Here is a 27,724-nt window from a genome sequence, read left to right as displayed (position 1 = left end):
CAGGGAGCTGGATTGGAAATGGAGCAACTTGTACCTCAACTGGGATGCAAACTGGGATGCCAGCCTCTCAGGTGGTGGCATAACCTTCTATGCCACAATGCTGGTCCCCAGGAAGTAGCTTTTGTAAGGAAGAATATGAAAAGAGAAAATGTATTCACTTAGACACTTGATCTTAGCCAAAAGGCTGAGAAGTGATAATGTATGCGCTTAGTTATGGTTACAGTGGAAGGTATGAATATTGATACATATTCAATAACTCAAAATGTACTGGTGTGAATTATTTTAGGTATTTCATGTTTAGTACTGTTAAGTACCATTTAGTACATGTTTAATAATGTTAATATGGTAGACCAAAATATTTCCAATATTTTCATTTCGAAGGAAACTATTCTAGTGTTTGAGAAAGCATAACAGGTATACACTATTTTATATACAAGAGATAGAAGATTCAGGTTGCCCTTAAAATCATAAATTCCCAGTTGGTCATCAGTCTAAGAAACCAGGATGTTGAAAAACATTTAGATTTAATAATTTACTTAATCAGTTTTCAGTTTTGGCTGCTAATGGGAAACACCTGGGATGTTTAATAAAAGGAACTGAAGGGACCAGTACTGTGGCACAGTAGGTTAAGCAGCTGTCTGCAGGGCAAGTATCCCATATGGGCACTGGTTCAAGTCCTGGCTGCTCCATTTCTGATCCAGCTCTCTGATAGCATGCTTAGGAAAGCAGTGGAGGATGGCCCAAGTCCTTGGGTTCCTACACCCATCTGGGAGACTTGCAAGAAGCTCCTGGTTTTGGCATGGCCTGGCCCTGGCCGTTGTGGCCATTTGGGGAGTGAACCAGCAGAAGGAAAATCTATCTTGTTCTGTCTCTCTTTTTTTCTCTGTCTGTAACTCTGCCTTTCAAATAAATAAATAAAACTTAAAAAAAAAAAAGCAACTGAAGAGTGCCTGGGACCCACCCTACACTAGATATGCTGGAATTTCCAGGGTAGGGCAATAGAGCAGTAAAGAGCATGCTATTTCCATCTTTTCAGTGGAACAAAGTCCACTCAGAACAAACATTAAAGTAAATGTAGCTGATTGCTTAGTGATTGCCTGGTCAAAAGAACAGGATTAGCAGAGAGTATTATAAAAGTCTAGGATTACAAGCTCAGTAAGAGAAGGCTTCAATGGATCTAGTTGTGGTCCTGGTGCTCAGTCTGTCCTTTTTGCTTCTCCTTTCACTCTGGAAGCAGAGCCATGGGAGAAGGAGGCTCCCTCCTGGACCCACTCCTTTCCCAATTCTTGGAAATATCCTTCAGTTGGATGTTAAAGACATCAGCACATCGTTAACCAATGTAAGTATGCATTATTTTTCTCCCATAGCTTGCAAAAGGAAAGTAATCAACTCCTATTTTAAATAAAATATATTACTATAGGCAAATCATTAAAATATTTAATTTAAAATAGATACCTTCTGGGGATTATTTTTTGGGAGGTCGTTATCAGAAATAGTGGAATACAATCATACATCTTTGGGGGCTGGTGTTGTGGTGCAGTGAGATAAGCTGCTGCTCACCATGTTGGTATCCATATCAGTGCCAGTTTAAGTCCCTGATGTTTTAAATTAAATTATCTCTCCTTTTCTGTTACTCTGTCTTTCAAATAAATGAATAAAATTTAAAAATATTAATGTATTTTATAGTAGAGAAATTATTTAAGTTGTAAGGTGGGGTCAAAATATAAAATGCTCCTGCCTTTCTTTGTTTCAGTTTTTTTTTTTTAAAGATTTGTTTATTTGAAAGTCAGAGTTACAGAGAAAGAGGGAGAGACAGAGAGAGAGAGCGAGAAAGAGAAAGAGAAAGCGAAAGAGAGAGAGAGATCTTTTATCTGTTGGTTCCCTCCACACATGGCTGTAATGGTCAGGGCGGTGCTAGGCCAAAGCCAGGAGCTAGGAGCTTCATTCAGGTCTCCTAGGTGGGTGCAGGGATCTAAGGATCTGAGCCATCTTTCACTGTTTTCCCAAGCACATTAGCAGGGAGCTGGAAAGGAAGTAGAGCAGCTGGGACTGGAACCAGCACTCATATGGGATGCTGGTGTTGCATGCAGTGGCCTTCGCCACAGTGCTGGCCCCATGCAGTCCTTTTCTATGATTTTATTGCCAGAAAGTAAGTAGTAATGGGGTGGTTTGTGATTAGAAGCTTTAATTTAGAAGTCATCTACTGTATATGTATTATATTTTGTTCAGATAAGCCAAGAGAATTAAACAAGGAAGCAAATTATGGTTGATGTCAAGGGAACATCTGTAGTTCTACAATAAAAACAAACAAATGAAAGAAAGAATGAATAAAGGTCTGCTGGGTGGTAATGGAACAATTTTGGGCTTGCAAAAAGTTGCCATCTGTTACTTGGTGAGCGTAGAGCATAGATTAAATTGCCTTTTCATCATATCTCCTTGTGCTTAACCCTGCCTCTGTGGTGCCCACTCTCTATGTTAATAATACCAGTAGATCTTAAATTGTTTTCGGCATTAGGATTATCTGAGGTGACTTTAAAAAATGCAGATTTTGGCCGGTGCCGCGGCTCAATAGGCTAATCCTCCGCCTTGCGGCGCCAGCACACTGGGTTCTAGTCCCGGTCGGGGTGCCGGATTCTGTCCCGGTTACTCCTCTTCCAGGCCAGCTCTCTGCTGTGGCCAGGGAGTGCAGTGGAGGATGGCCCAAGTGCTTGGGCCCTGCACCTGCATGGGAGACCAGGAGAAGCACCTGGCTCCTGCCTTCAGATCAGCATGGTGCGCTGGCCGCGGCAGCCATTGGAGGGTGAACCAACGGCAAAAAGTAAGACCTTTCTCTCTGTCTCTCTATCTCTCTCACTGTCCACTCTGCCTGTCAAAAAAAAAAAAAATGTAGATTTCTAGTGTTAATCACAGACTCCTGAGTACGATCACCATGGGGATTTGTTCTGAGGCAGTGTCCTACAGTAGATGGATATAGGTCCAAATTTGAGCATTGAGTCCTGATAAATTCCTCAGGCATCAGACGTTGACAAAACAGGGTTTAAATTTGGGTCTTTTATTTTTTGGGTGAAAGGATTTTGAAATTCTTTGAAGTTCAGTCTCTATATCTGTAAAATAGAGCAAATAATTCTAGTTCAATGTGTTCATTTAGTTGTAATAATCTACATACTAATTTGTCCTGCAATTGCTGGGCAATTGGGAATATCTTTGTTTATGGAAGCTGTAGCAACCATCATCATAGTTATATGTAACATCCAGAAATATTTGAAGTTGTCTTTGACAGAACAAAAATATAAGTAATATGATGGTTATATCAGTCTGAATCATGCAATGATATATAGACCAAAGGGTGAATTCTTTTGCTAATATTTGTGTCTTTTCTGTTCCAAGCTTTCAAAAGTCTATGGCCCTGTGTTCACTGTATATTTGGGTATGGAGCCCACTGTGGTGATGCATGGGTATGAAGCAGTAAAGGAAGCCTTGGTTGACCTTGGAGAGGAGTTTTCTGGAAGAACCAATTTCCCTGTGACTGCAAAACTTAATCAAGCATCTGGTAAGTGTGTGTGTGTGTGTGTGTGTGTCTGTCTGTGTGTCTGTGTGTTGGGTGATGATAATGGGTTTGGTGAGAATGAAGAACAGAAACATGAGTGGCTCTTCCTGCAGAGCCGAGCCAATCCACAGGCTTCTAGTTACCAGTTTCCTCTTCCTTGCCAAGGGTTCTCTTCCTAGTTTTCATTTCTCCTCCTATTAGGAGTCATTTTCAGCAATGGAAAGAGATGGAAAGAAATGCGGCGCTTCTCGCTCATGACCTTGAGGAATTTTGGGATGGGGAAGAGGAGCATTGAGGAACGAGTTCAAGAGGAAGCCCGCTGCCTTGTGGAGGAGCTGAGAAAAACCAGTGGTGGGTGACTCTTTATATGTCCTTAAGAGAATGTTATCTTCTCTAGCGATGACCCTGGATACATTGTGAGGATAGCAAGATCTTTCATTCTGGGTCCTGGTTGTCAGCCTGTAAGAGGAGAAGGGACATTCTGAAGCAGGGTCAAGGGAGCTTTTCTGTATGTTTGCATGTTGAGTTTCACACACTGTGCACACAGGAATAAAAGGTTCATCTCATCCTTTGCTGTCCTGCTTTGTTTTCAAACTCTCCTGTTTTCCCAATAGTTAAAGGTTAATGCTTTTTTTCCCCCACAATAGCATAATTATGGGAAAACTATTCTAGTACATTTCACCAGGGGATAATTGTCCAGGGCACATGGTGGGAATGACTTTATCACTTCCTTATGGTACACGGAGACGAGACAGAGGCTTTCACATAATCTATATTTGTAGGATAGCTTCATTCACATGTCCAGGTGATTTTCCTCTGGCCTATATCTATAATATGTGTCAGTAATGATGCTTGTCTGTGATTTTAATTGCCTTGGCACCTCTTAGTATACTAAGTCCTTAACCATCATGTTTTCTCTGTGGAAAAAAAACTTAAAATGATCTTAAAACTATCAAAATTATTTAATGCTAAATAACTGCTTAATTATTGTTTCATACACTTTGAATCAATTATACTATAGTTAAATCCTCCAAAAATATGCAGAGCAACATATAGAATGATTTATTTAACTATTTAATAGAATGACCTATTTAACTCTTTGTTGCACCAGCCCTAATTTTAAGTTGGCTTTATTTTCAGCTTTACTTATATTCCCCCTCTTTATTTGTATGTTCATCATGTTTTGCTATATTTTATGAAACTTTGTTCTGTGGTACCCTTGTGGAAACAGGGAAGGACATTCACTCCAAGGGATGGCTCATTCCTAGAGATGGTAAATATTGTGTCCATGGCACACCCTTGATGCTTAAACCAGCCTATCCAGAGCCCATACTTCTAAGCACCTTTTATCAAACTCACATACTGAACCTACTGCCCACCCATAGCTAGCGCTCTTTGAAAGTATTCAAATTATTCAATCCTAAGATTACTCACCCTATCTCACTCATCCCTTCCCATAAAACTCCCATAAAGGCTCTGCCCCTGCTTTCCCTTTGCTCCTTCGGCCTCCCGACCACCCCTGGTGCTTCCCTGCATGGTCCCCATGCCTCTTCCTCTTGGGAACTATGAACTGTGAAAAACCTCTTGTCTTTTCAATGCCCACAATTTTTTTTTTCCTCTAAGGATTCATTCATTTATTTGAAAGGCAGAGTTGGAGAGAAAGGGCTGGGGGAGGGAAAGAGAGAGAGAGAGGACAGACATCTTCTATCCTCTGGTTCACTCCCCAAATGGCCACAGTAGCCAACTGGGCCAGGCTCAAGAAAGGAGCCTAGAGTGTCATCCAAGTCTCCCATGTGGGTGCAGAGGCCCAAGCACTTGGGCCACCTTCTGTTGCTTTCCCAGTACACTAGCAGAGAACTGGATCAGAAGTGGAGCAGCAGGGACTCAAACCAGTGCCCATATGGGATGCCAGCAAGCAGGCTTAACCTACTGCACCTCAATGGCAGTGCCAATAACCAAAATCTGATGTTATGATGGTTAACCATATGGGATAAAAACAAAGTCCCAGGTGCATTTAAAGAAATGATTTGGGATTAGTTCTTTTATGATAATTATTTACCCCCTCCCCCTACCAGCTCTACTCATCTATGAAGTGCTTGTTACAATCATTACAATTAGTCTGATTTCCAGCTTGGTTCCAAACTACCCTAATTTTCAATTATGTATCTTTTTTTAAAAATTTTTTATTTTTATTTTTTGACAGGCAGAGTGGACAGTGATAGAGAGAGACAGAGAGAAAGGTCTTCCTTTGCCGTTGGTTCACCCTCCAATGACTGCCGCGGCTGATCCGAAGGCAGGAGCCAGGTGCTTCTCCTGGTCTCCCATGGGGTGCAGGGCCCAAGCACTTGGGCCATCCTCCACTGCACTCCCAACAGAGAGCTGGCCTGGAAGAGGGGCAACTGGGACAGAATCCGGCGCCCTGACCGGGACTAACCCAGTGTGCTGGCGCCGCAAGGCGGAGGATTAGCCTATAGAGCCGCAGCGCCGGCTCAATTATGTATCTTAAGTGAAGTGAAAGGAAAGATTGAAAAATTAAAAATGAGATTTTCACTATAAACACACACACACACACATATACACACAGATCTCAAATTACTAATTCCAAATTATCCCTTACATTCTAGGCTAAAATAAAAGTATTTTTGAAATCTTAATAAGCCCTAGTGTGTTTTAATTTAAAAGGAACCTGACCTGAGCAGTTAACTAAATAAGATGTCTACTTTTAAATTTCTTATCAATTCTTTATAATGCTTTTGATTTAAGTCATCTGTGATGGGAATTTGGTATTTAGTTACAAATCAAGTCTATTGATCATGTGATTACAACAATTTTATTTAAATGTTGCCTACCATAAAGCAAAACAAAACAGAGAAACAAAAACCAACACTTTCCTTTGCTTTAATTTCTTTATGGATAAAATTATAAATTGGCCTAATGATGATCAAATTAAAAAGTTCATAATTTTACAGTTTTTTTTGGTAGCTGACTAGTATCAGAATCTATGATTAAAAAGAGCACAGGCCTGTCTAAGGAAATAAAATGTGGGTTCTGGTTGGTGATGATGAATGCTATCTCCTAAGGCAAGAAATCCAATTTTTTCTACATTAAAGCAATAAAAACACTTTATTCAAATTTCAATGAGAATTTTTAATTTCACTGTAATTTTAGACAAATCTGTTTTCTTATAATTGTATTCATTTGGGTTAATATTTGTTTTTCTGTTAATTTGATGGATTCTGATGTCTAAGTTTGTTCCATCAAATTCCTGAATTTCTCATACTCTGTCTCTCTTTAGTCTTTCCCTCTGCTTGTTTCTTCAAATATTCATTGTGCCTGAAAAGTTTCCAGGTCTTTAATTATTTCCTTCCCTAATTATCTATAATATTCAAGATAGAATTCTATGCTGGTAACTTGAGTTATTAGTTGTTTTTTCAAAATGGCCTCTAAGTTTTTTTCCTTTGTCCTCCAAAATAACAGGGGCCTAGTGTCAGAATCCTGTGCCCAGAGGCAGTGATATTTTTTTCAGGCAGTGGGTGTTTGGAGAAGTTGGAAACTGTTATTAAACAAGCTGTGATGAAATGGTCAATTCAGGTTTATGGGAGAAGTGCTGTGATGTTCTAGGCATGTTGAAGATATTGCTGATAAGGTAATGTCTATGGAAATATTGTTTTAGATTCTAAAATTACCTCCTCTTGTTAGTTCAAAGGCTCAAGCTTATGTATGTATATTTTAATAGTTACTTTAAAAATATTTCCCATTCTTCAGCCTCACCCTGTGACCCTACCTTTATCCTGGCCTGTGCTCCTTCCAATGTGATCTGCTCCGTGATTTTCCAGAACCGATTTGACTATAGAGATCCAAAGTTCCTGAACTTGATGGGGAAATTCAATGAAAACTTCAAGATTCTGAATTCCCCATGGTTGCAGGTGAGGCCAAGTTCCTCTCTGGTGGACAAATCATTTCTCCTCTTCTTACTGTTAAACTCAGAACTGTATATTGGTGTCAACCTTCTCTACTTTTCGCAGTTCACTTCATAGTTTTGTCCATAAAGTCTTGTCTGGAAATTAGATTCTTTTTCTTTCTTTTTGTTTTCACTAGAGGCTCCCTTCCCCTATTTTTTCCTTCTGTAGGCTTTAGCTATTTGTTTAGTGACTGACATTTTTTTAAAAATCTTTTATTTATAAAAAGGGAACAAATTTCCTGTATTTCATATGCCATATGTACAGTTTTTAAAAATTTTTGGTGATCTTATACCTGTACATATTTTTATTTTTATCCCCAAAGATACCTTTTATTTGAAGAATACAAACTTCATGCATTTCATAAGTACAACTTTAGGAATACAATGTTGATATATTTTAAAAAGTACATATCTTTGTCCTGTGTGTTCTTTGAATTCCCTGTTCCATTTGCTTTTGTTCAGTTAGTTTTGACAGAGTTACCTTGAAGGTGAAGGCCAAAAATGAGAGAGGAAGAGAGAGAGAGAGAAGTGGGGAGAGAAAGAAGGGCAGAGAGACAGACAAGATTGAATGTCTTACAGATAGACCCTGTACTCCTTAGGTCGGTGTTCACTTGTTGCTTATACTGAACCTAGATGACAACTGGAGATGAAAGTTTAGTGTGTTGTCAGGTCCTTTCTTAGCCTATGGCCTGCCCATGGGATGTCCATAGTTTTCTAAATTCCTCAGTATACATGGGCACTTTGGAATTCCCTAACTTCCAAGATATTCTCTTCCCAGTTCCCCCACCACCCTGGTCTTAGAGCTCTGTTATTTACCCCAGTTGTAATCCATTGCCCCAGGTTGGCTGCAGGTTGTCCATTTGCCTTACATGGTTTTGGAGAAATTCTTTTCTATCTTGAGTGAGTTTTGGATTAGATGAAACAAAGAAAAGTGCCTTACGTCAGTCCTTCAGGTAGTCCTCCGACAAGTTAAGACAGAGAAACACAGCCTCTTCCTTTGAAACCAAAGTCCCACCCTGGGAATAAGACCATTACCAAGCTGAGGAGAGAGGTGGGACAAGGGCAAGTAAAATGTTACAAAGTTTTCCCACCATTTTCAAGTTGCCCTTTCTTTCATTCAGGCTTCTCTTGTTGCTATACACCTTTGACTGTTGTCTGGAATTCTGATAAAGTTGATTCTGACAGGATTTGCTTCTTGATTTTTCAAAATTTTTGTGGGAGGACGTGCCATTTGAGCTGAATATACATATGGAATTCTATTTCCTTGACTGGTGGTTTTCTCACCAATCCTGAAAACCCAGTTTCCTGGCAGTTCTTTGGTTATTGCCAGCAAGCATGTACGTGACAGTGAAGATCTCAGGTTCTTCCTGAAAAGCTTCTGTTAACTGCATGCTTGTTCAGTCATCAACACTTAGAGAACTCTTCATCACATTACCTGGCACAAATACTCTAAGGTGCAATGTCAAGGAGAGAGAATGTTTGCAAGCACTTATGCTCCCAGGAAGCCCTGAATCAGGTGTGTTTGATGAATCACCTGGGATGCCAGTTGACGAGGTAACCAAGGAGAGCTGACAAAACTATTTCATCTGGGGTTTATAAATCATAAATAAACATCCAAATTTCAGCTTATGTTGAACTGGCATGGCCCACACTCTGCCTAAAAGATAATTGTGGGGTAGTATACAAGGAAATTCACCTCTCTGGTATATAGGTTTTTGCCCAAAGCATGTTTAACTGGGTTTTATGGTGTCTTTTGTCCCACTGCCAGTCACATGGGTGCTTGCTAATGGTAGAAATAGTCGGGAGTGGCTCTGTGAACATTACCCAACCTTCCTTACCCTCTGTCCTCATCTACAGAATGTGACTGAGAGCAATTCATGCATTTCTGTGTTTCAGAATTGTAGGAACGAGTTAAAGTATACAATGAAAGAATTGACCTAAAGATGCTTTCATACTATAAAGGTGATATATGAGGAAATTATTGTTGTCTTTGTTCAGGGGATCTGTGTTTTCTCCTTTACATCTCTGTCAGCGTAGAGGATTACTGTATATGAACAATCAAGTGCTGTACCTCAATGTGGAGACCATTTTAAATTTACCTTAATTTTTTTTGAAGATTTTATGTATTTATTTCAGAGGTAGAGTTACAGAGAGGGAGAGACAGAGAGAAAGGTCTTCCATCTGCTGGTTCACTCCCCAGATGGCCTCAATGGCTGCAGCTGGGCCGATCTGAAGCCAGGAGCCAGGAGCTTCTTCCAGGTCTCCCACATGGGTGCAGGGACCCAAGCACTTGGGCCATTCTCTGCTGCTTTCTTAGGCCATTAGCAGGGAGCTGGATCAGAAGAGGAGTAGCTGAGACATGAACCAATGCCCATATGGAATGCTAGCACCGCAGGTGGAGGCTTAATCTATTACACCATGGTGCTGGCCCCTCAATACATATTTTTTAATACTTTTTTTTTTTGACAGGCAGAGTTAGACAGTGAGAGAGAGAGAGAGAGAGAAAGGTCTTACTTTTCCATTGGTTCTCCCTCCCAAATGGCTGCACTGTGCCGATCCGAAGCCAGGAGCCAGGTGCTTCCTCCTAGTCTCCCATGGGGGTGCAGGGCCCAAGCACTTGGGCCATCCTCCACTGCCTTCCTGGGCCACAGCAGAGAGCTGGACTGGAAGAGGGGCAACCGGGACAGAATCTGGCACCCCAACCAGGACTAGAACCTGGGGTACCGGTGCCGCAGGCCGAGGAATAGCCAAGTGAGCCGCGGCGCCGGCCTAATACTTATTTTTAATTCAACAAATTTCTTTTGCCTTTCAGTTCTGCAATATTTTTCCTATTCTCATGGATTATCTCCCAGGGAGTCATAACAAAGTCATTAAAAACTTTGCTGAAATAAGAGGTTATATTTTGGAGAAAATAAAAGAACACCAGGAGTCCTTGGACATAAATAATCCTCGGGATTTCATTGACTGCTTCCTTATCAAAATGGAACAGGTAAAATGTTATTTGTTTGCTTGCATTTTGGGGTTCATTAGTGATCTGTGATTATTGGAGATGTTTCAATGGTCAGATAATAAATGCTTGGCTCACACTTTAAGTACTTGTGTGTGTGTATCTTGACTAAGCATCATAAAAAATTAAAAATGAATAAACAATAAGAATTCATGGGCTCTGTTCTAGGTAACTAATTATCTGAAGAAAGACAGAATGCACATCTCTTGTGATTTGGAAAACACATGTTAGAAAATTCAACATATCAAACCATATAGTGAATATGAACAGGATCCTATCTGTATGCATGTCCCAAAGTTTGACTTTGATCTTCAAATATTTGCAGGAGTTATACGGGAGGGGGTTTTCGGTAGATGGAATGATATAATGGGAGATTCTAAGGTGTATGGTGGCAAAGACCTGGAAAAAGCCTCACATGAATGTTAGCAAAAGTGAATTTGGGCAGATAGTTTGGACAGTGAATTTGGATGAGTCTGCCAAATAAACCTGCAAAACTGAATGTTGGCATGGGAAGTTTTTATTTGATCAAGTACAGGCAAGAGCCAGAACAAGAGTGGAATGCATGTAAAATGTAGGGAAAATGATCCTTGGAATTCAGTAGAATGATCTGTAAAATGAGAGTGAATTTCAAGACCCAGCTATGAGATCTTTCATTTCTTTGGTCCTCAGCTTGATGATATTCTTGACTATGGAAATGAGAATTCTGAAATAAAATTAAGTTTTCTATATTGTTACAGTCCCAGAGATTCACAGATACTAGTTTTAGCTGGACGATGAGATGGGAGCTACTTGATAGGAATTCTGCAGAAAATTTCAGTAATGGGACCAGATAGTGCTATCTGATAAGTTTAATTTGGGTGGGAAAGATTGAGGTGGTGAATTTGGAATCTGTGAGAGGATAATGTAGATGCCATAAAAACACTGATACAAGTCCAAAACCCTCCTTGAACTTGAGATAACCTGAGTTCAGAACAAACTGACAAGTGCTAACTCTACAGAAAAAACCCATCCTTTGAGACCACCATTATTTGGCTCAACTACTTTGTAGCAAAGGGCAAAAACTGGAAACTAGTTAGTAGATTAAACTGGCAAAGACTCATAGATACTGATGAGGGTGACTTTGAAAGACTTGTGCATGGAATTTGAGTTGATTTGGTACAATCGTGTTACAGATGAGTTGAAGAAACTAGAACAATTTGAAGAATCTGGAGGAGAGAAGAAACAAATTACTTCTATTCTCTGACTTCAGTACTGCTAGGGCAATTATTCTTATCATTATACTATTTAAATTATGGAAAGCTTACCAGAAGAACATACCCTCCTGTGTTCTCCATAGTTTGGACACATTCAGAGGGATTTCCCTAATTCTTGAAGCCTGTCTATTAATCAGTTTAAGAATGACTCTAAGATATCTAGGATTTTAGTTACCAGTGGTAAATTCCTCAATACTTTATTAGAAAAAACTTCATTATTCCTTGGATGTGCCATGCCTCATGGGTAACACAAGACATAAAGGTAGAAGGCAGACTCTATAGATAGAACTTCAAATGTAGGGGTATCAGATATCTGTTCCATTTCTTTGATCTGCACAGTGGATCTGAGAGTTGGTGTTTGTCTTCAGCATTCTCTCCACTTTGCTAGGGAGAGGATTTGTGGCAAATGTGTGTACCAGTGTTCTGACTATTCCCTGTGCCCCTAGGAAGATAGCTGCTTGATGTGGGCCCATATTATGTCATCTGTTTCTTCTGTGATCTCTGGTGATTCATTTGGGAATGGAAATTTCTGTAAACTCCTAGAAATAGGTGGTTGAAGGTGCAGTGAAAACTACAAAAATTGTGGCACTCATTGCATGGACAAATTCCTCACAGGATGAGTGGGTACACATGTAGTTATCATGAGGGGAGCAAGGGAGAAGGCCTGGCAAATATCAAGCCCTACTCAGGATTCCAGAGGTTTGCTTTTTGTTGACCCAGTTAACTCCCTGGTGCAGGCTAGTTAGAAGCTTACCTGTCAGCAGTGGTATTATTGGTAGAATATGTTAGCAAGGCCTTCTTAGGGAGAAATGTGGACTTTTGTATTTTATCCCCTCTCTGCTTTGGGCCTTAGAGATGAATCTACTGGACATGCTTGCGTGCTTGTTAAAACTGTCACTGTATTCTGTGATGTAGACACTCAGATATGCCCAGTTCCCTAAAGTTGGTGAATTAAGAGCTAAACTATGGCACAGAGAATTATATGTGTAGTCTAAACCCTTCTTTTTTATTTTTGACAGGCAGAGTGGACAGTGAGAGAGATAGAGAGACAGAGAGAAAGGTCTTCCTTTTTGCTGTTGGTACACCCTCCAATGGCCGCTGCTGCCTGCGTGCTGCAGCCGGTGTACCATGCTGATCCGAAGCTGGGAGCCAGGTGCTCCTCCTGGTCTCTCATATGGGTGCAGGGCCCAAGCACTTGGGTCATCCTCCACTGCACTCCCGGGCCACAGCAGAGAGCTGGACTGGAAGAGGGGCAACCGGGACAGAATCCGGTGCCCCAACTGGGACTAGAACCCAGTGTGCTGGCGCCTCAAGGCGGAGGATTAGCCTACTGAGCCGTAACACCGGCATCTAAACGCTTCTTTGCTCAGGAATGAGCTGAGTTTTGGGGATTCCTTCTGGGTTGTATGACACAATGCATAGGATGGATATTCATGTCTGAGTTTACCATAGCCTTTCCCATGTGATGTGGATATTTTTTCAAGGCAAGTGCATAGGAGTATCTCAAGTTATTTATTTATTTTCTGATAGGGAATTGATTTTTGAATAGATGTTTTTTAGAACATCCATGGATAGAGAGCAAAAATCCTCTTATGTTGTTGATGCCACACTCTGAAAATTATAATCTCTTGATTCTGACTTTTAACAGTTTTCAATATATGGCCCAACTTTACCCACTTCTATGAATTAAGATTCTTTTCTACATGCAAATAAGTGAAAGCTCAACAATATCTTCAAAAGCAGTGTATTTCTCTCACATTCAGTGGGTCTCAATTTGGTTAGCTGAGAACTAGAACCATAGAACTGAAGCCCCCTGGACTCAGCTTGCTGCCATTTTTGATGACAGTACTTAGCTTATGTTCCTTACCAGTGATGCTGAAACTCTCATGTTCCAAAGTGATATCTGTTCCATTTCCATGGTCATATACTCACATGTGTTTTGAGTAAGAAGGAGGAAAGAGGCATTGACATCAGCAGGTTCTTTTTTTAGCTTATATATTGAATGGCCAGTATAGCTGCAAGAGAGGCTGGAAAATGAAATTTTGAGGCAAGCAATATGATGGGTAAATGAACTGTAGATTGGATCACCTAATCTATCTACATTCTCTGCCATAATATGCAGCTGTTGTGGTTTTAAAACTGACCTCTCCATTTTATAAGTTTGCTTATCTTTAGAAAAACCCAAGTTACTTTGGATTGATTGTAATTAAATGTGCTGGCAAGCTATCACATAATTAATAATCAAATAATCCTTAGGAAAATAACAATGAGCAGTCTGAATTCACAACTGAAAGCTTGATCGGCACTATAACTGATTTGTTTGTGGCTGGGACAGAGACAACAAGCACCACTCTGAGATACGGGCTCCTCCTCTTGCTGAAGCACCCAGAGGTCACAGGTATGTCCACAATTAATGAGAAAAGCAAACATCAGGAGAGATGTAGCTAAGCCACTGCTAGTGTCCTCCACCTTGGGTTTCTTAGGAAACTTTATTATTGAAATTTCTGTGCCACCAGCTGTAGTTTGTACAAATATGATGGAGGAATAAAAAAGACAAAAATGTACAATAGAGGAGAGGGACTGAGAACAGAACATGAGCAGTAGGAAAAGGAATAAAAACAACGCACTGTGGATAAAGTGTCTGGGTTTCATGGAAGGGAGTTTGCAGCAGGCCTAGCATCTTCAAATGGTTGGGGATTAGAAGTTATTTTTCTGAAGGACAGAATGTTTTGGATGATATGTATGTTCTCATAGATCTTCTCTTATTCTGAAAATGTTGTGTGCTGATGTTGGGGTAGAGAAGACCAAAACTATGCTTATTAAAATGTAGTGGATATGCTAGACATTGGAGGAGATGGCCTGAGAAAATTTCACAGCCCGGGAAGTATTTTAAAAGGCTAAATGTTTAAGAAAATTATATACAATTTAGGCAGGACATGTGTTTTAGGAATTTATTATTGCAGAAATCTGAGTCTAGAAAAAAATCATATTTGCCAAGATAAGAATTTTTCGTATGGCCAATAGTTTTATTTTCTATAAAGAACTTGATGAGAAGGTTTAAAAATTTATTTTATTTTTTTAAAGCAAGTCTGGTTTCTGTGTTAGATCAGTTTTACTGGTTCAGAATCCTATTGAATTGATGATAAATTAATTATAGATTAGAATTCCTTTTGGGTAAATTGGAGAGGAGGAATATAGGAAACAGTCAACAAGTCTTTAATGTACTCTACTTCTGAAACACACAGCAGATGGAGGGGTGAAATCCAGTTCTGTAAAGAGTTACATTATGCCCAAATGTCACAAGAGTAAGATGGATCCTGAATGGACAGGCTAATTAGTGCCCTACAATTACTGAAATGTCGCTATTTTGGAAGAACCAAAAAGGTAGAGGGAGAATGATGCAGAAAACTGGATTCTTTTTGTGCTCAGTTCCCTTTCACATCTTCATTTATCTGGGAACCCATTTCCCCCTCTTAGGATAAGGAGGCCCACTCTCTAGTGAAACAGACAAAGTGTGGGGTACCAGTCAGAGTGAGGTGCAAGGCTATAGAGAAGGGGTAAAGAACAGTCCACTAGAATTTGATTATCCTTAGCACCTTTCTCCATCTTGTTCCTTTAATCCAGCAGCACTGTGTAAATGGTAGACAATGAGTGGCACCAGTAACACCAGTGAAAAGACCTCCATTTATTGCCATATAGATAGAAAATTCTCACCAGATGCCCATAAAGTGAATGAAATGAAATTATCCACCCCAAGACACAGAATGGTGGGATTTCAGAACACTAGGATTACAGAAATAATAAAACCTTTCACAGACAAATGAGGTCAGATACAAGATTTTAGCATCAGACTGGCATTAGAATTCTTGACTAGCTCTCATTTTGTATATTCTTGTATTTTGAGACAGGCAAGTTGACAAAAAAATTCATCCTCTGTTTTTGCTTTCTCAGAAAGATATTAAAGGATGTGCTCATCCAAGCATCTGAAACCAAGTGAGAGGAAGTCATGAGCCCCAGGAATCAGGAGAGCTGGAGTAGAAAGCTAAGAGGGTCAGGGAGGGTGCTGGGTGCTAGAACTAAGAAACAATCACTTCAGAGTGGATCAAGTGGATAATATGGGTTGATTGTTTATTTGATGTTGTCAGTAATTAGAAAATTATAACTAGCAGTTTGAAATATATCTGCGCATTTGCCAGAGTTCTAAAACTTGCATCTAAAATTTGGTTTGAAATGCACATTTTAAACCAGGATATGTGTTTGCCGTGGTCAGTATATAAGAAGTGATAGTGATATCAGCAATAAACATAGAGTAGTTGTGTTCTAAACATTTTGGAAAAATGGAATGAGAAGTGCATGTGTGTCTGCATCTGTAGGTGGGTGTGTGTCTGTACATTTTGTATGAGGTGGTGATGGAGATGTATGCCCTTGTCTCTCTTACTGGCAAGTTTTATAAATTATTTAAAAGTAGCTAAAATCATTGTTTAGGAATGTGAACATAATCCTCAAAAAAACTAAAAATAGATACCATGTGATCCTGGTATTTCACCTCTGCTCATATATTCAAAGGAAATTAAAGCAGTAAATGAAAGGGTTACCTGACTTCCTATTGCTGGGTTATTTCCAATACCTAAGATATGGAATCAATCTAGATGCCCATCAGAGTATTAAAGATAAAGCAAACATGGTATATGTACACGCACACACACACGTACACTGGAATATTATTCAGCTTTCAGAAAGAATGATATCCTATAATTTGGAGCAAAGTAAATGGGATTGGAGGCCATCATGTTAAGTGACATAAATCACAATCAGAAAGACAGATACTGTACATTCTTTTTCATACATGGAAGTTATTCTGATCAGGACATATTGTATACATGCACTGAAATATGAAACCATATCCTATAAATATGTATAAAGATAGCTTTTTAAACAATTTTTTAAAACAGGTTATTTATTTATTTGGAAGTCAAAGTTACACAGAGAGAGGAGAGGCAGAGAGAGAGAGGTCTTCCATCTGATGGTTCACTCCCCAATTGGCTGCAACAGCCAGAGCTGCACCGATCCAAAGCCAGGAGCCAGGAGCTTAACCCACTGCACCACAGCACTGGCCCCAAGATTGTTAATAAAAAATGTAAAAAATGTTAACGAGATGGAAATGCTAACTAACCTGATTTGCTCATCACACACTGACCACACATATTGAACTGTCACATTGTAGCTCATACATACACATAATTAAAATAATAAATCAAACAAAAGAAATGCAAACATAAATTTCAGAAGAAACTTCTAGAATGATTCCAAATGAGTATCTCTGGGGGGTATGTGTAGATGAGAGAGTCCAAGTTGCAAATAAACTCACACGCTCAATACACCAATCCATATCAAAATATAGATCTGTTTAAAGAATTAAATTTTAAAACAATACTTATTCTTTTAATAAGAAATTAGCTCTTAGAGCTGGCGCCATGGCTCACTAGGCTAATCCTCCACCTTGCGGCACCGGCACACCAGGTTCTAGTCCTAGTCGGGGCGCCGGATTCTGTCCCGGTTGCCCCTCTTCCAGGCCAACTCTCTGCTGTGGCCTGGGAGTGCAGTGGAGGATGGCCCAAGTGCTTGGGCCCTGCACCCCATGGGAGACCAGGAGGAAGCACCTGGCTCCTGCCATCGAATCAGCGCGGTGCGCCTGCCGTGGCGGCCATTGGAGGGTGAACCAAGGGCAAAGGAAGACCTTTCTCTCTGTCTCTCTCTCTCACTGTCCACTCTGCCTGTCAAAAAAAAAAAAAAAAAATTAGCTCTTGATAACATTTTCTGTTTCTCAAAGGATAACAGTTTTTTGAGTTCACATGTACTTTGAAGTTCACATGTATTTTGAAGCATTTTACATACTTATTTATGTTTGTTATCCTTTATGCTAATATGTAAGTATGTTCAGATTTACATTAATTCCTAGCTTGTAAGAAAGTAATATCAGGGTACTTCAAAATGTTGGTGGAAAAATAGAATTAAAAGAAAGTTTATTTTCAGGGCTGGCGCCGTGGCTCACTTGGTTAATCCTCCGCCTGAGGCACCAGCATCCCACATGGGTACTGGGTTCTAGTCCGGGTTGTTCCTCTTCCAGTCCAGCTCTCTGCTGTGGCCCAGGAGGGCAGTGGAGGATGGCCCAAGTGCTGGGGCCCTGCACCCGCTTGAGAGACCAGGAAGCAGCACCTGGCTCCTGGCTTCGGATTGGTGCAGCGCTGGCCATAGCAGCCATTTGTGGGGTGAGCCAATGGAAAGAAGACCTTTCTCTCTCTCTCTCTCTCTCTCTCTCTCTCTCTCTTTCACTGCCTAACTCTATCTGTCAAATAAATAAATAAATAAAAAGAAAGTTTATTTTCATTCAAAGAAATTCAAATCCATGCGTAGGTTTTTCATGGTAAGAATTTTCCATGAACTTTTTGAAGCTCCTCACCTGTTTCTCTAATACAGCAATTCTTTCTCTAAGTCTAGATATACAATGATCTTATAGGGCTGTTGGGAGACCATCGTGCCTCACTTAGCCCTCACCTGCTATAAAAATGTGCCACGTTTCTCCTATTCCATGATCTTACTGTGTCTTCTCAGCTAAAGTGCAGGAGGAGATCGAGCGTGTGATTGGCCGACACCGGAGCCCCTGCATGCAGGACAGGAGCCGCATGCCCTACACGGATGCCACGGTGCACGAGATCCAGAGATACATTGACCTCATCCCCAACAACGTGCCCCGTGCAACAACCTGTAACATTAAATTCAGAAACTACCTCATCCCTAAGGCAAGCTTGTTTCTCCTACACTGTACATCTATGATCTTGAAATTCCCAAACTCAGAGTGTGGTTACTCAGAGTAATCCTCTACTTGCACAAGCTGGGAGGAGTTTTATTACTGCAGCTTGATGAACTTTCTGTTACTTTCAGGGTGAGAATATGAAAAACTGCTTGATGCATCTTGATCGCTGGAAGCTTACAATTTTTTATGCTTTTAAAATAGGTTTTTGAGGCCAGTGCTGCAGCTCACTTGACTAATCTTCTGCCTGCGGCACTGGCACCCCGGGTTCTAGTCCTGGTTGGGGCGCCAGATTCTGTCCCGTTTGCTCCTCTTCCAGTCCAGCTCTCTGCTGTGGCCCGGGAAGGCAGTGGAGGATGGCCCAAGTGCTTGGGTCCTGCACCGGCATGGGAGACCAGGATGAAGCACCTGGCTCCTGCCTTCAGATCGGCGCAGTACGCTGGCCTCAGCGCTGGCCGTAGCAGCCATTTGTGGGGTGAACCAATGGAAGGAAGACCTTTCTCTCTGTCTCTCTCTCTCTCTCACTGTCTAACTCTGCCTGTCAAAAAAAAAAAAAAAAAAAAAGTAGGTTTTTGTTACTTTCAGGTATGTACATTTCCAAATAAGTGTTGAAAGTATCAGTTTGTCATTTTCCCAACACGCTTTTTTTTTTAAAGACTTTATTGTTACTTATTTGAAAGGCATTCTATGAGTCTGCTGTGTATCCCGCTCCCCATGTTGTATCATTCTCTCCCTTTTTTATTCTATCAGTTAGTATTAGCAGACACTAGTCTTGTTAATGTGATCCCTTTGACTCTTCGACCTATCAGTATGATCAACTGTGAAGTGAAATTGATCACTTGGACTAGTGAGATGGCATTGGTATATGCCACCGTGATGGGATTGAATTGGAATCTGGCCTCAGAATCAGCCCTTAAGGCATTCGGATATGGCTGAAGAGCCCATGAGAGCATTTTAGGCATAGAAAGCCAAGACACTCTGGCAAAAACAAACAAACAAACAAACAACAAAAAACCAACAACACCTAAATGAAATATCTCTGCGAGTGAGAACCCAGTGGAAAGAACAGGCCATCAAAGAAGGAGGTACCTTTCTCTGAAGTGAGGAGTGAACCTCCACTTTGACTATGACCTTGTCTAAAAAAGATCAGAGTTGGTGAACTCAAAAGGCTTCCATAGCCTTGGCAACTCATGACAAGAGCCTAGGGAGATTACTGACTCCATAAGCAAGAGTCTCAATTTGTTAAGTCAACAACAGGAGTCACTGTGCACTTACTCCTCATGTAGGATCTCTGTCCTTAATGTTGTTCAATGTGAATTAATGCTATAACTAGTACTCAAACAGCATTTTTACACTTTGTGTTTCTGTGTGGGTGCAAACTGTTGAAATCTTTACTCAATATATACTAAATTAATCTTTTTTTTTTTTTTTTTGACAGGCAGAGTGGACAGTGAGAGAGAGAGACAGAGAGAAAGGTCTTCCTTTGCCGTTGGTTCACCCTCCAATGGCTGCCGCGGCTGGCGCGCGGCGGCCGGCACACTGCGCTGATCTGAAGGCAGGAGCCAGGTGCTTCCTCCTGGTCTCCCATGGGGTGCAGGGCCCAAGGACTTGGGCCATCCTCCACTGCCCTCCTGGGCCATAGCAGAGACTGGCCTGTAAGAGGGGCAACTGCGTCAGAATCCGGCATCCTGACCGGGACTAGAACCCGGTGTGCCGGTGTCGCTAGGCGGAGGATTAGCCTGTTGAGCCGCGGCGCCGGCCCTAAATTGATCTTATGTATATAAAGAGAATTGAAAATGAATCTTGATGTGAATGGAATGGGAGAGGGAGTGGGAGTTGGGAGGATTGCGGGTGGGAGGGAAGTTATGGGGGGGAAAAGCCATTGTAATCCATAAGCTGTACTTTGGAAATTTATATTTATTAAATAAAAGTTAAAAAAAAAGAAAGGCAAAGATACAGAAAGAGAGAGAGAGAGAGAGAGAATCTTCCATCTGCTGGCTCACTCCCCAGATGATTGCAATGGCCAGGGCTGGGCCAGGCTGAAGCCAGGAGCCAAGCGCTTCTTCCAGGTCTCACCTGTGAGTACAGGGACTTTCATCCTTAATTTTTCAATTTAGTTTTTCTCATTTGTAGACTGTTGATAAGGCTACCTTATTTATGTTACAAGAAACGAACCCGGTGAGATCTGCAAAATACAAGCTAAAGCTATGAGATAATCATTTTCACCCATAAGACAGATGATGTCATTTCTCTTAGGCTCAAACTCATCCCTGTTTATTACTTGGTCAGTCTGGATGGAAAAAAAAAATCACTGTTGTTTTTGTACATGGATTTTCTTACTTATTGACCAAAGAGATTGAAGTAGATGATTTCCATGCTTTTTTCCCATTCCTTTTTTTTTTTTCTAAGATTCAGTTCGTCTGTCTTTTTTTTTTTTTTTTTTCCCCTAGGGCACATCCATCATAGCATCACTGACTTCTGTGCTGTACGATGACAAAGAGTTCTCCAACCCTCAGACGTTTGACCCTGGCCACTTCCTGGATGACAGAGGCAATTTTAAGAAAAGTGACTACTTCATGCCTTTCTCAGCAGGTAACAGAAATTCATTTCCATTTGTACTTTGGGGGACAAGAGACGTTTTTGGGGTCAGTTGAAACGTATATGGTTTATTCTGTGAAGCTGGTAGATTTGCTCTTTGTACATGATCAAGAGCACCACTCCCAGTGCCCATGTGCCTTCCTTGCTCCTGACACATCCTTATTATAGAGCCAGCTTAGTGGGGCTTTGGGGTGCTGATCCAGTTATTCCAAACTGAGAAAACTGTAGTATAGGTTAATTGAATTTTGTCCCTAGATATATCTGGCTACACATGTGTGGGGAGCAATCCAGACTGGACTAAGTTACTGAAATTAAGACTTATTCTATGCATCTGCTCTCCCACAACATGGCGTTGGGAGAGAAGTAAACAGCTTCCGCACAGCTGCCTCCAGTTCAACTAATAAACTGTAGGACTTGCTCCTGATTGGAGAGCAGCGTACTCGGCGTGTGGGCAGCCGAGTTGGGATTGGCGGAGGAGGACTATAAAGGAGGAGAGAGACGGCATGCACCAGGAACATCTATGGGGAACATCTAAGGGAACCCGTGCAGCCCCCGAGAGAACCGGCCGGCGGTGTGCCGCTCCCCTGCGGAAGTGGGGAATGCGGCCAGGGGGAACTGCCCTTCCACGGAGGTGGAAGGGATAGTAGCCAACCCGGGAAGAACCAGCAGCAAACCCAGGGAGGGCCGAGCAGACGAAAGAACAGCGCAGGGTCCTGTGTCGTTCCTCCACGAAGAGGGGGAGCGACATAATGGTGCCGTGACTCGGATATGAAGCCTAGGCAGGGCTTAGTGTCGTTCCTCCACGAAGAGGGGGAGCGACATAATGGTGCCGTGACTCGGATAGGAAACCTAGCTTGGATAGGAAACCTAGCTTGGATAGGAAACCTAGGACGGATAAAAAACTTAGGAGGGAAGAAACGGGAAGAACTAGGGAAAATATTGGAGAGAGAAACTAGCAAACAGCCTAGGGAAAATATCGGAGAGAGAGACTAGCAAACAGCCTAGGGAAAAGCCGGACGAAAAAGGAGTCGGAAGAAGCTATTGAAAGCCTAGGCATAGACTCAGATACGGACTACGGGGGGAAGCTGGGAGAAATCTCTAAGGTCGAAAGCGAAAGTGAAAGCTAGAACAAACAGACTCGGACGCGGACTGTGGGGAGAGGCCAGGAGAAATGAGGGAGGAATATCGTTGGAGGAAAGCTTGGGGAAACATACCGGGTAGAGAAAAATGTTAGGGAAATTGAAGCCGCGGGGGGCAGGCCAAGGCGGACACGAAAGCCACTTTGGGATTCTCAAGTTAGCCCGGGAATAGGGGGCGAAAAGTTGAAACCAGAAGCTGAGACGTAAGCCAGATTGGGATCCGTCTGATTAGCCCGGGGAGCAAAGGACGGGAAGCCAAATCGTGGGGCGGAGACGTATGCTGGGTTGAATTCGCCAGGCTAGCCCGGGGAACTTAGATTGAATGCTAGTGGCGGACACGTAAGCTACGCTGTGTTACTCGCGGAAGCCGCCGCGTGCAGAGAGAGCACGGGGCGTGAATAGATAGGGAACGGGGCTGGCGTAGGCCGTGGTGCAGACGCGAAGGGCGTGGAGACCGCGGAGCGCGCGAAGCCAAGCCGCGCAAAGCCGGGAAGCCGCGCAGATGAGAGACGGGGGCTGAAGCGGCTCGGCGGGAAAGGCGGAGAAATAGCCTCGGGGCGGAGCCCGCCGGCGGGGGGAGGTGCCGGAAAGCCGCAGGGATAAGAGAAACAGAAGTTTGGAAGTGGAGTGAGAGAAATGGGAATGTTGGCAGACAGAAGTAAAATGGGAGAAATAGGAATGCCCGGAGATAGAGAAATAGAGAAATAGAAAGGCCTCCCTACAGCACTGCAATGTGAGAGCTTGGATTCGGTCTGCCTGATTAAGTGAGGCGATGAGCACGATGAGCACCTGCGGCGGCTAGCAGCTTATGCGCCGCAGGTCACCGAAGACAGGCACGAATTAACATCAGTAAGGCTTCCCCACAATACCGCAATTAGAAGGCTTGGATTCGGTCTGCCTGATTAAGGCGGTAAGCGCCAGCAAGCAGCTTGACCAGAGTATGAGCTGCAGGTCACCGAAGATAGGCACGAACCAACACTAATAAGTCTCCCCCACAATAAGGCAATGAGAAGGCTTGGATTCGGTTTGCCTGATAGGTCTTGTAAGTCCCCTGCTAGCAGAGCAGAGCATGCGCTGCAGGGCACCGAACACAGGCACGCATCAGCGCCTAAAAACCTCCTCACAACATGGCGAAGAGAGGACCCGGATTCGGTTTTCCTGATTGATAGGACTTGTAAGAGCCTGTGGCAACTCTAGCAAGTAGAGCAGAGTGTGTGCCGCGGGACACCGAAGACAGGCGCGTATCAACGCCAAAAATAAAAAGAAAGGGGGATCTGTGGGGAGCAATCCAGACTGGACTAAGTTACTGAAATTAAGACTTATTCTATGCATCTGCTCTCCCACAACATGGCGTTGGGAGAGAAGTAAACAGCTTCCGCACAGCTGCCTCCAGTTCAACTAATAAACTGTAGGACTTGCTCCTGATTGGAGAGCAGCGTACTCGGCGTGTGGGCAGCCGAGTTGGGATTGGCGGAGGAGGACTATAAAGGAGGAGAGAGACGGCATGCACCAGGAACATCTATGGGGAACATCTAAGGGAACCCGTGCAGCCCCCGAGAGAACCGGCCGGCGGTGTGCTGCTCCCCTGCGGAAGTGGGGAATGCGGCCAGGGGGAACTGCCCTTCCACGGAGGTGGAAGGGATAGTAGCCAACCCGGGAAGAACCAGCAGCAAACCCGGGGAGGGCCGAGCAGACGAAAGAACAGCGCAGGGTCCTGTGTCGTTCCTCCACGAAGAGGGGGAGCGACACACATGTGCTCCTCTTAGAAGGTGAAACTCATTTAGACTTTTCACCCCTGATATGTATAGGATATCTAATTCCATTATTTTGAGAGTCTTTTGTGCAGTGGTTCTCACTCCTAAGGAGCTATAGGGATATAATAAGTACCCTGAAGCACACAAAAGGCTCTTAAGGAATCCCTTCCAAATTAGGGAAGCAGGTGAATAGCCAGAACATTATAACCCAGTAGGATGAGTGCTCTGAGCAAGAAAAACATAGGTTTCTGGGGAGGCTGGAGGGAGAAACTGCTTTTCTGCCCATTCCTGCCCCATAGCTTTCTAAAGAGAGAAAGGAAATTTGAGCTTCCTTACAAGAAGTGGATAGGAAGGTAAGAATACAATCAGACCTCTTTTACAAAGGCAGTGGAGCCTAAGAACGGACTATCCAGGAGATTAGAAGTGGCCAACTAAATTCAGGGATAGGGAAACCTTAAGAATGGGGAGGATACTTACTGGTAACTCCAGAGCACCCTGATCTTCTTTCACCATGCTTCAGTGGATCATGAATATGATGAGGAAACCTAGAGAGGGTGAGATTACACTACCTGAGGGGATCCCTAACATCATACATAGGAAGTGACATGGGACACAGGTCCTAGAGGAAGCATAAGAGTAAAACTTCTAGACCAATAACTTCATGGGATACTAGACAGTAAGGCTGAGGGGAATATGCTTAGAGCTGAACAGAGGATGTAGAGAATGGGAAAAGTGATATTGAATATCAGACCAGGGGCAGACTGTGAAGGGCCAGATCAAGGCATTTGGATCTTATCCCATGGTACACACATGGCAGCCATTTAAAGCTTTAAACTGAAAGAGTGACCTGTTTAGATGTATGGTTTTGAGATTGCCATAGGAAAAGAAAGTCTTTGGCTGAATATTCTGTCAGAGGCATGAAGGGCAGTAGAATATATGAGGCCATTTCAAAAAGTTGGTGGAGAATAGAATTAATGGTAAATTAATTTTGGTACAAAAAGTTTTATAATCTATGCGTAGGAGCGGTCTCCAAAAAGTTCATGGAAATGCCCAGTATGAAAAAAGCTATGTATGGATTTTTTAACACTATTATATACTTATCTTTTAATTTCATATTATTACATGCTTTTTAAAGTACTCTTTCATATAAATCATGTCTTAACCCTTCTCCCTCCAATTCCTTGCATAATAAATATGTGTTTCTAGAAAAATATTCATGGAAATTTGAAATGTCAGAAGAATAGTTATAATGTTATAATAGTTAGTGGATGTTTACCATAGAGCTGATAGTCAATACATATTTGTTGATTGAGGAATGCCTGATAAAATAAGAAATTACACGGTAGCAATTGCTTATCTTTCTGTACATCTGTATATCCAACCATCCTCCCAGTCATCCTGTCTTTCATCCATCATTTTTAGTCATTCATCAGATATTTTCTATGTACTTTTTGTGATAGTTTTACAACTTAATATTTAGACAATAAACCTTCTATGCTTGTCATTTTCAGGAAAACGCATGTGTGTGGGAGAGGGCCTGGCCCGCATGGAGCTGTTTTTATTCCTGACCGCCATTTTACAGAAATTTACCCTGAAATCGTTGGTTGACCCAAGGGACGTTGACATAACCCCAGTTTTCAAAGGGTTTGGCCATGTGCCACCCTTGTACCAGCTCAGTTTCATTCCTGTCTGAAGAAGGGCAGGTCCTGTTGTCATTTGCAACTCCCTTCTCCCAGGCACCATCTGACTGCTTCCCCTATCCTGGGTGCCTTGTCTTTGATCTGTCCTCTGACATTTTCTCCTTTCTCATTATCTACCCTCCATTAGAGAGAGTTTTTTAGCTCTCTTCACAAATATGTATCTACTATTCCTTTCAGTCTATAACTCTTATATTGACTACCACATAGGATAATACTCATCTAATGCTGTGTTATTAATATGCTATCACTGTAAAATTGAGCAAGATGATTTGCACTTGATAATTCAGAACTATTTCCCCTCTGTATGTTCTAGATAGATACATTATTGATTTTTGGATGAGTTCTCAGATTTTCCTTCTTTTGTACATAATGTGACTAAGGAGTGAAAGAAAATAGGGCCTCAGGAATTGAGGCTGGTCCTCATAATGATAAGTATCAACAGGCTCCATAAACATGTGTAATTATTTGTCAATTAAGTATAAAATAAAATTTTTAAAAAGTATATGTTATTTCTTACATATGGCCAAATAATTCCACCCTGGCCACATACTCAAAAGAAATAAATGCAAGGTATCTAAGAGGTACTTATATACTCGTTCATAGAAGCATTATTCACAATAACCAAAAGGTGGAAGAACATCATGGGTCCATTGAGGAAATAATGGAAGGTCTTCCTGGCTTCTATATGTGTGAGAATGGGGAATTACTGTTTAATGATACAAAGTTACATTTTCAGGATGAAAAAAGAGTTCTGAAGATGGTGGTGGTGATTGCATAATAATGTGAATGTACTTAATGCAACCAAACTGTGTCCTAAAGTAATTTAAATGGTAAATTTTATGTTATGTCCTTCTTACCACATTTAAATTGCTATTTACATTTGTCCAAATATGTAGAGGTACAATAGAATGTATTAAATGATGTTCCCTTAACAAAGTTATCATGAAAACTACAACTCAGTCAAGATGCAAAAGAGCACAAGTGAAGAGAATTGTAAGACATACACTGGCTGAAAAGCTGTGCACCCAGAGTCATTACTGCTTCTAGCTCCTTTGCACAGGTATTTGCCTGATTGGATGACTCTCCAGTGACCCTTAGGAACTGCACTCCTTTCTCCCTCCACCAGAAACCCTTTGTTTAAGCTATACAAACTTCATGAATTTCATAAATAGAATTTTAGGAACATAGTGATTTTTTTGTGCCCTATCCACCTTCCCACCCATACTCCCACCCTTCCTCCTCCTCCTCTCTCTCCATTCTCATTCATATTTTTTACTAAGATCTATTTTAATTAACTTTATACACATAAGATTAACTCTATACCTAAGTAAAGAGTTCAAATAGCATGAAAAAAAAATCTGTGAACTGTACTCTTACATGTAATTTCTCCAGACTGAAGCTGTGTTATCTGTGAGAAGGTGAAACTGGTAAAGCTACCTCACCAGGGACAAGATGATTAGCTTCCTTATTGCACCATTGAACATACATGAAAGGGGCCCCACTTTCTCTCCAGCCCCACGTTACCTACTTTAGAATGAGTCCTTGAGAGCAGCATTGGGCAGATATCTTATACTGCTTTCAATCCCCTGCTCTCTGTGGCTGCAAATCCTTCAAACATTGAGGCATGGGGAGACCAGTGGCACCACACCTGGGTGTGAGGGTATCACAAAGATCTTTCATCCTCAGGACTTGTCCCTGGGAAACTGTGCCTTCCAGAGACTGGTTCTAAGAGGAATAGGAACTCAGGTTCAGATTTAGGGGAGAGGAGGTGCCTCTTTTTGTTATTTTCACTTTTAAGACAAGCCCTAGTGGGCCTTGAACACACATAGGTTTGGTGAAGTTGGAGGACACCCTGGAAGACCAGGGTAGAGTCTGACGTGAGGGGTGAGGTACCCTCCTGTCTCAGGAGAAGCAATATCTTATGCACAGATGCTTTTTATCCAGTGTATTAAGA

The 27,724-nt window shown here is 41.9% G+C and overlaps 1 protein-coding gene across 2 annotated transcripts; it reads left to right on the top strand.

Moving 5' to 3' along the window:
* Positions 1-1,049: 1,049 nt before the first annotated feature.
* LOC100345193 (cytochrome P450 2C1) lies at positions 1,050-26,272 on the top strand. Of its 2 annotated transcripts, XM_070057577.2 has the most exons (9): positions 1,050-1,339; positions 3,388-3,550; positions 3,749-3,898; positions 7,313-7,473; positions 10,321-10,497; positions 14,025-14,166; positions 18,381-18,568; positions 21,030-21,171; positions 25,582-26,272. In XM_070057577.2, the coding sequence occupies exons 1-9, from the start codon at positions 1,172-1,174 to the stop codon at positions 25,761-25,763; spliced, it is 1,473 nt and encodes a 490-aa protein (XP_069913678.1). In that variant the 5' UTR covers positions 1,050-1,171; the 3' UTR covers positions 25,764-26,272. The 2 variants fall into 2 exon arrangements, with proteins under 2 accessions (XP_069913678.1, XP_089170839.1); XM_089314713.1 differs by lacking the exons at positions 18,381-18,568; positions 21,030-21,171; positions 25,582-26,272 and adding an exon at positions 15,720-15,860.
* The last annotated feature ends 1,452 nt before the right edge of the window (positions 26,273-27,724 follow it).

Source organism: Oryctolagus cuniculus, chromosome 15, assembly GCF_051225735.1.
Source record: "Oryctolagus cuniculus isolate XC-2025 breed Fujian yellow rabbit chromosome 15, ASM5122573v1, whole genome shotgun sequence".
Lineage (NCBI taxonomy): Eukaryota > Metazoa > Chordata > Mammalia > Lagomorpha > Leporidae > Oryctolagus > Oryctolagus cuniculus.
The sequence above is the reverse complement of the archived record's forward strand: the minus strand, read 5'-3'. Positions and strand labels throughout refer to the sequence as shown.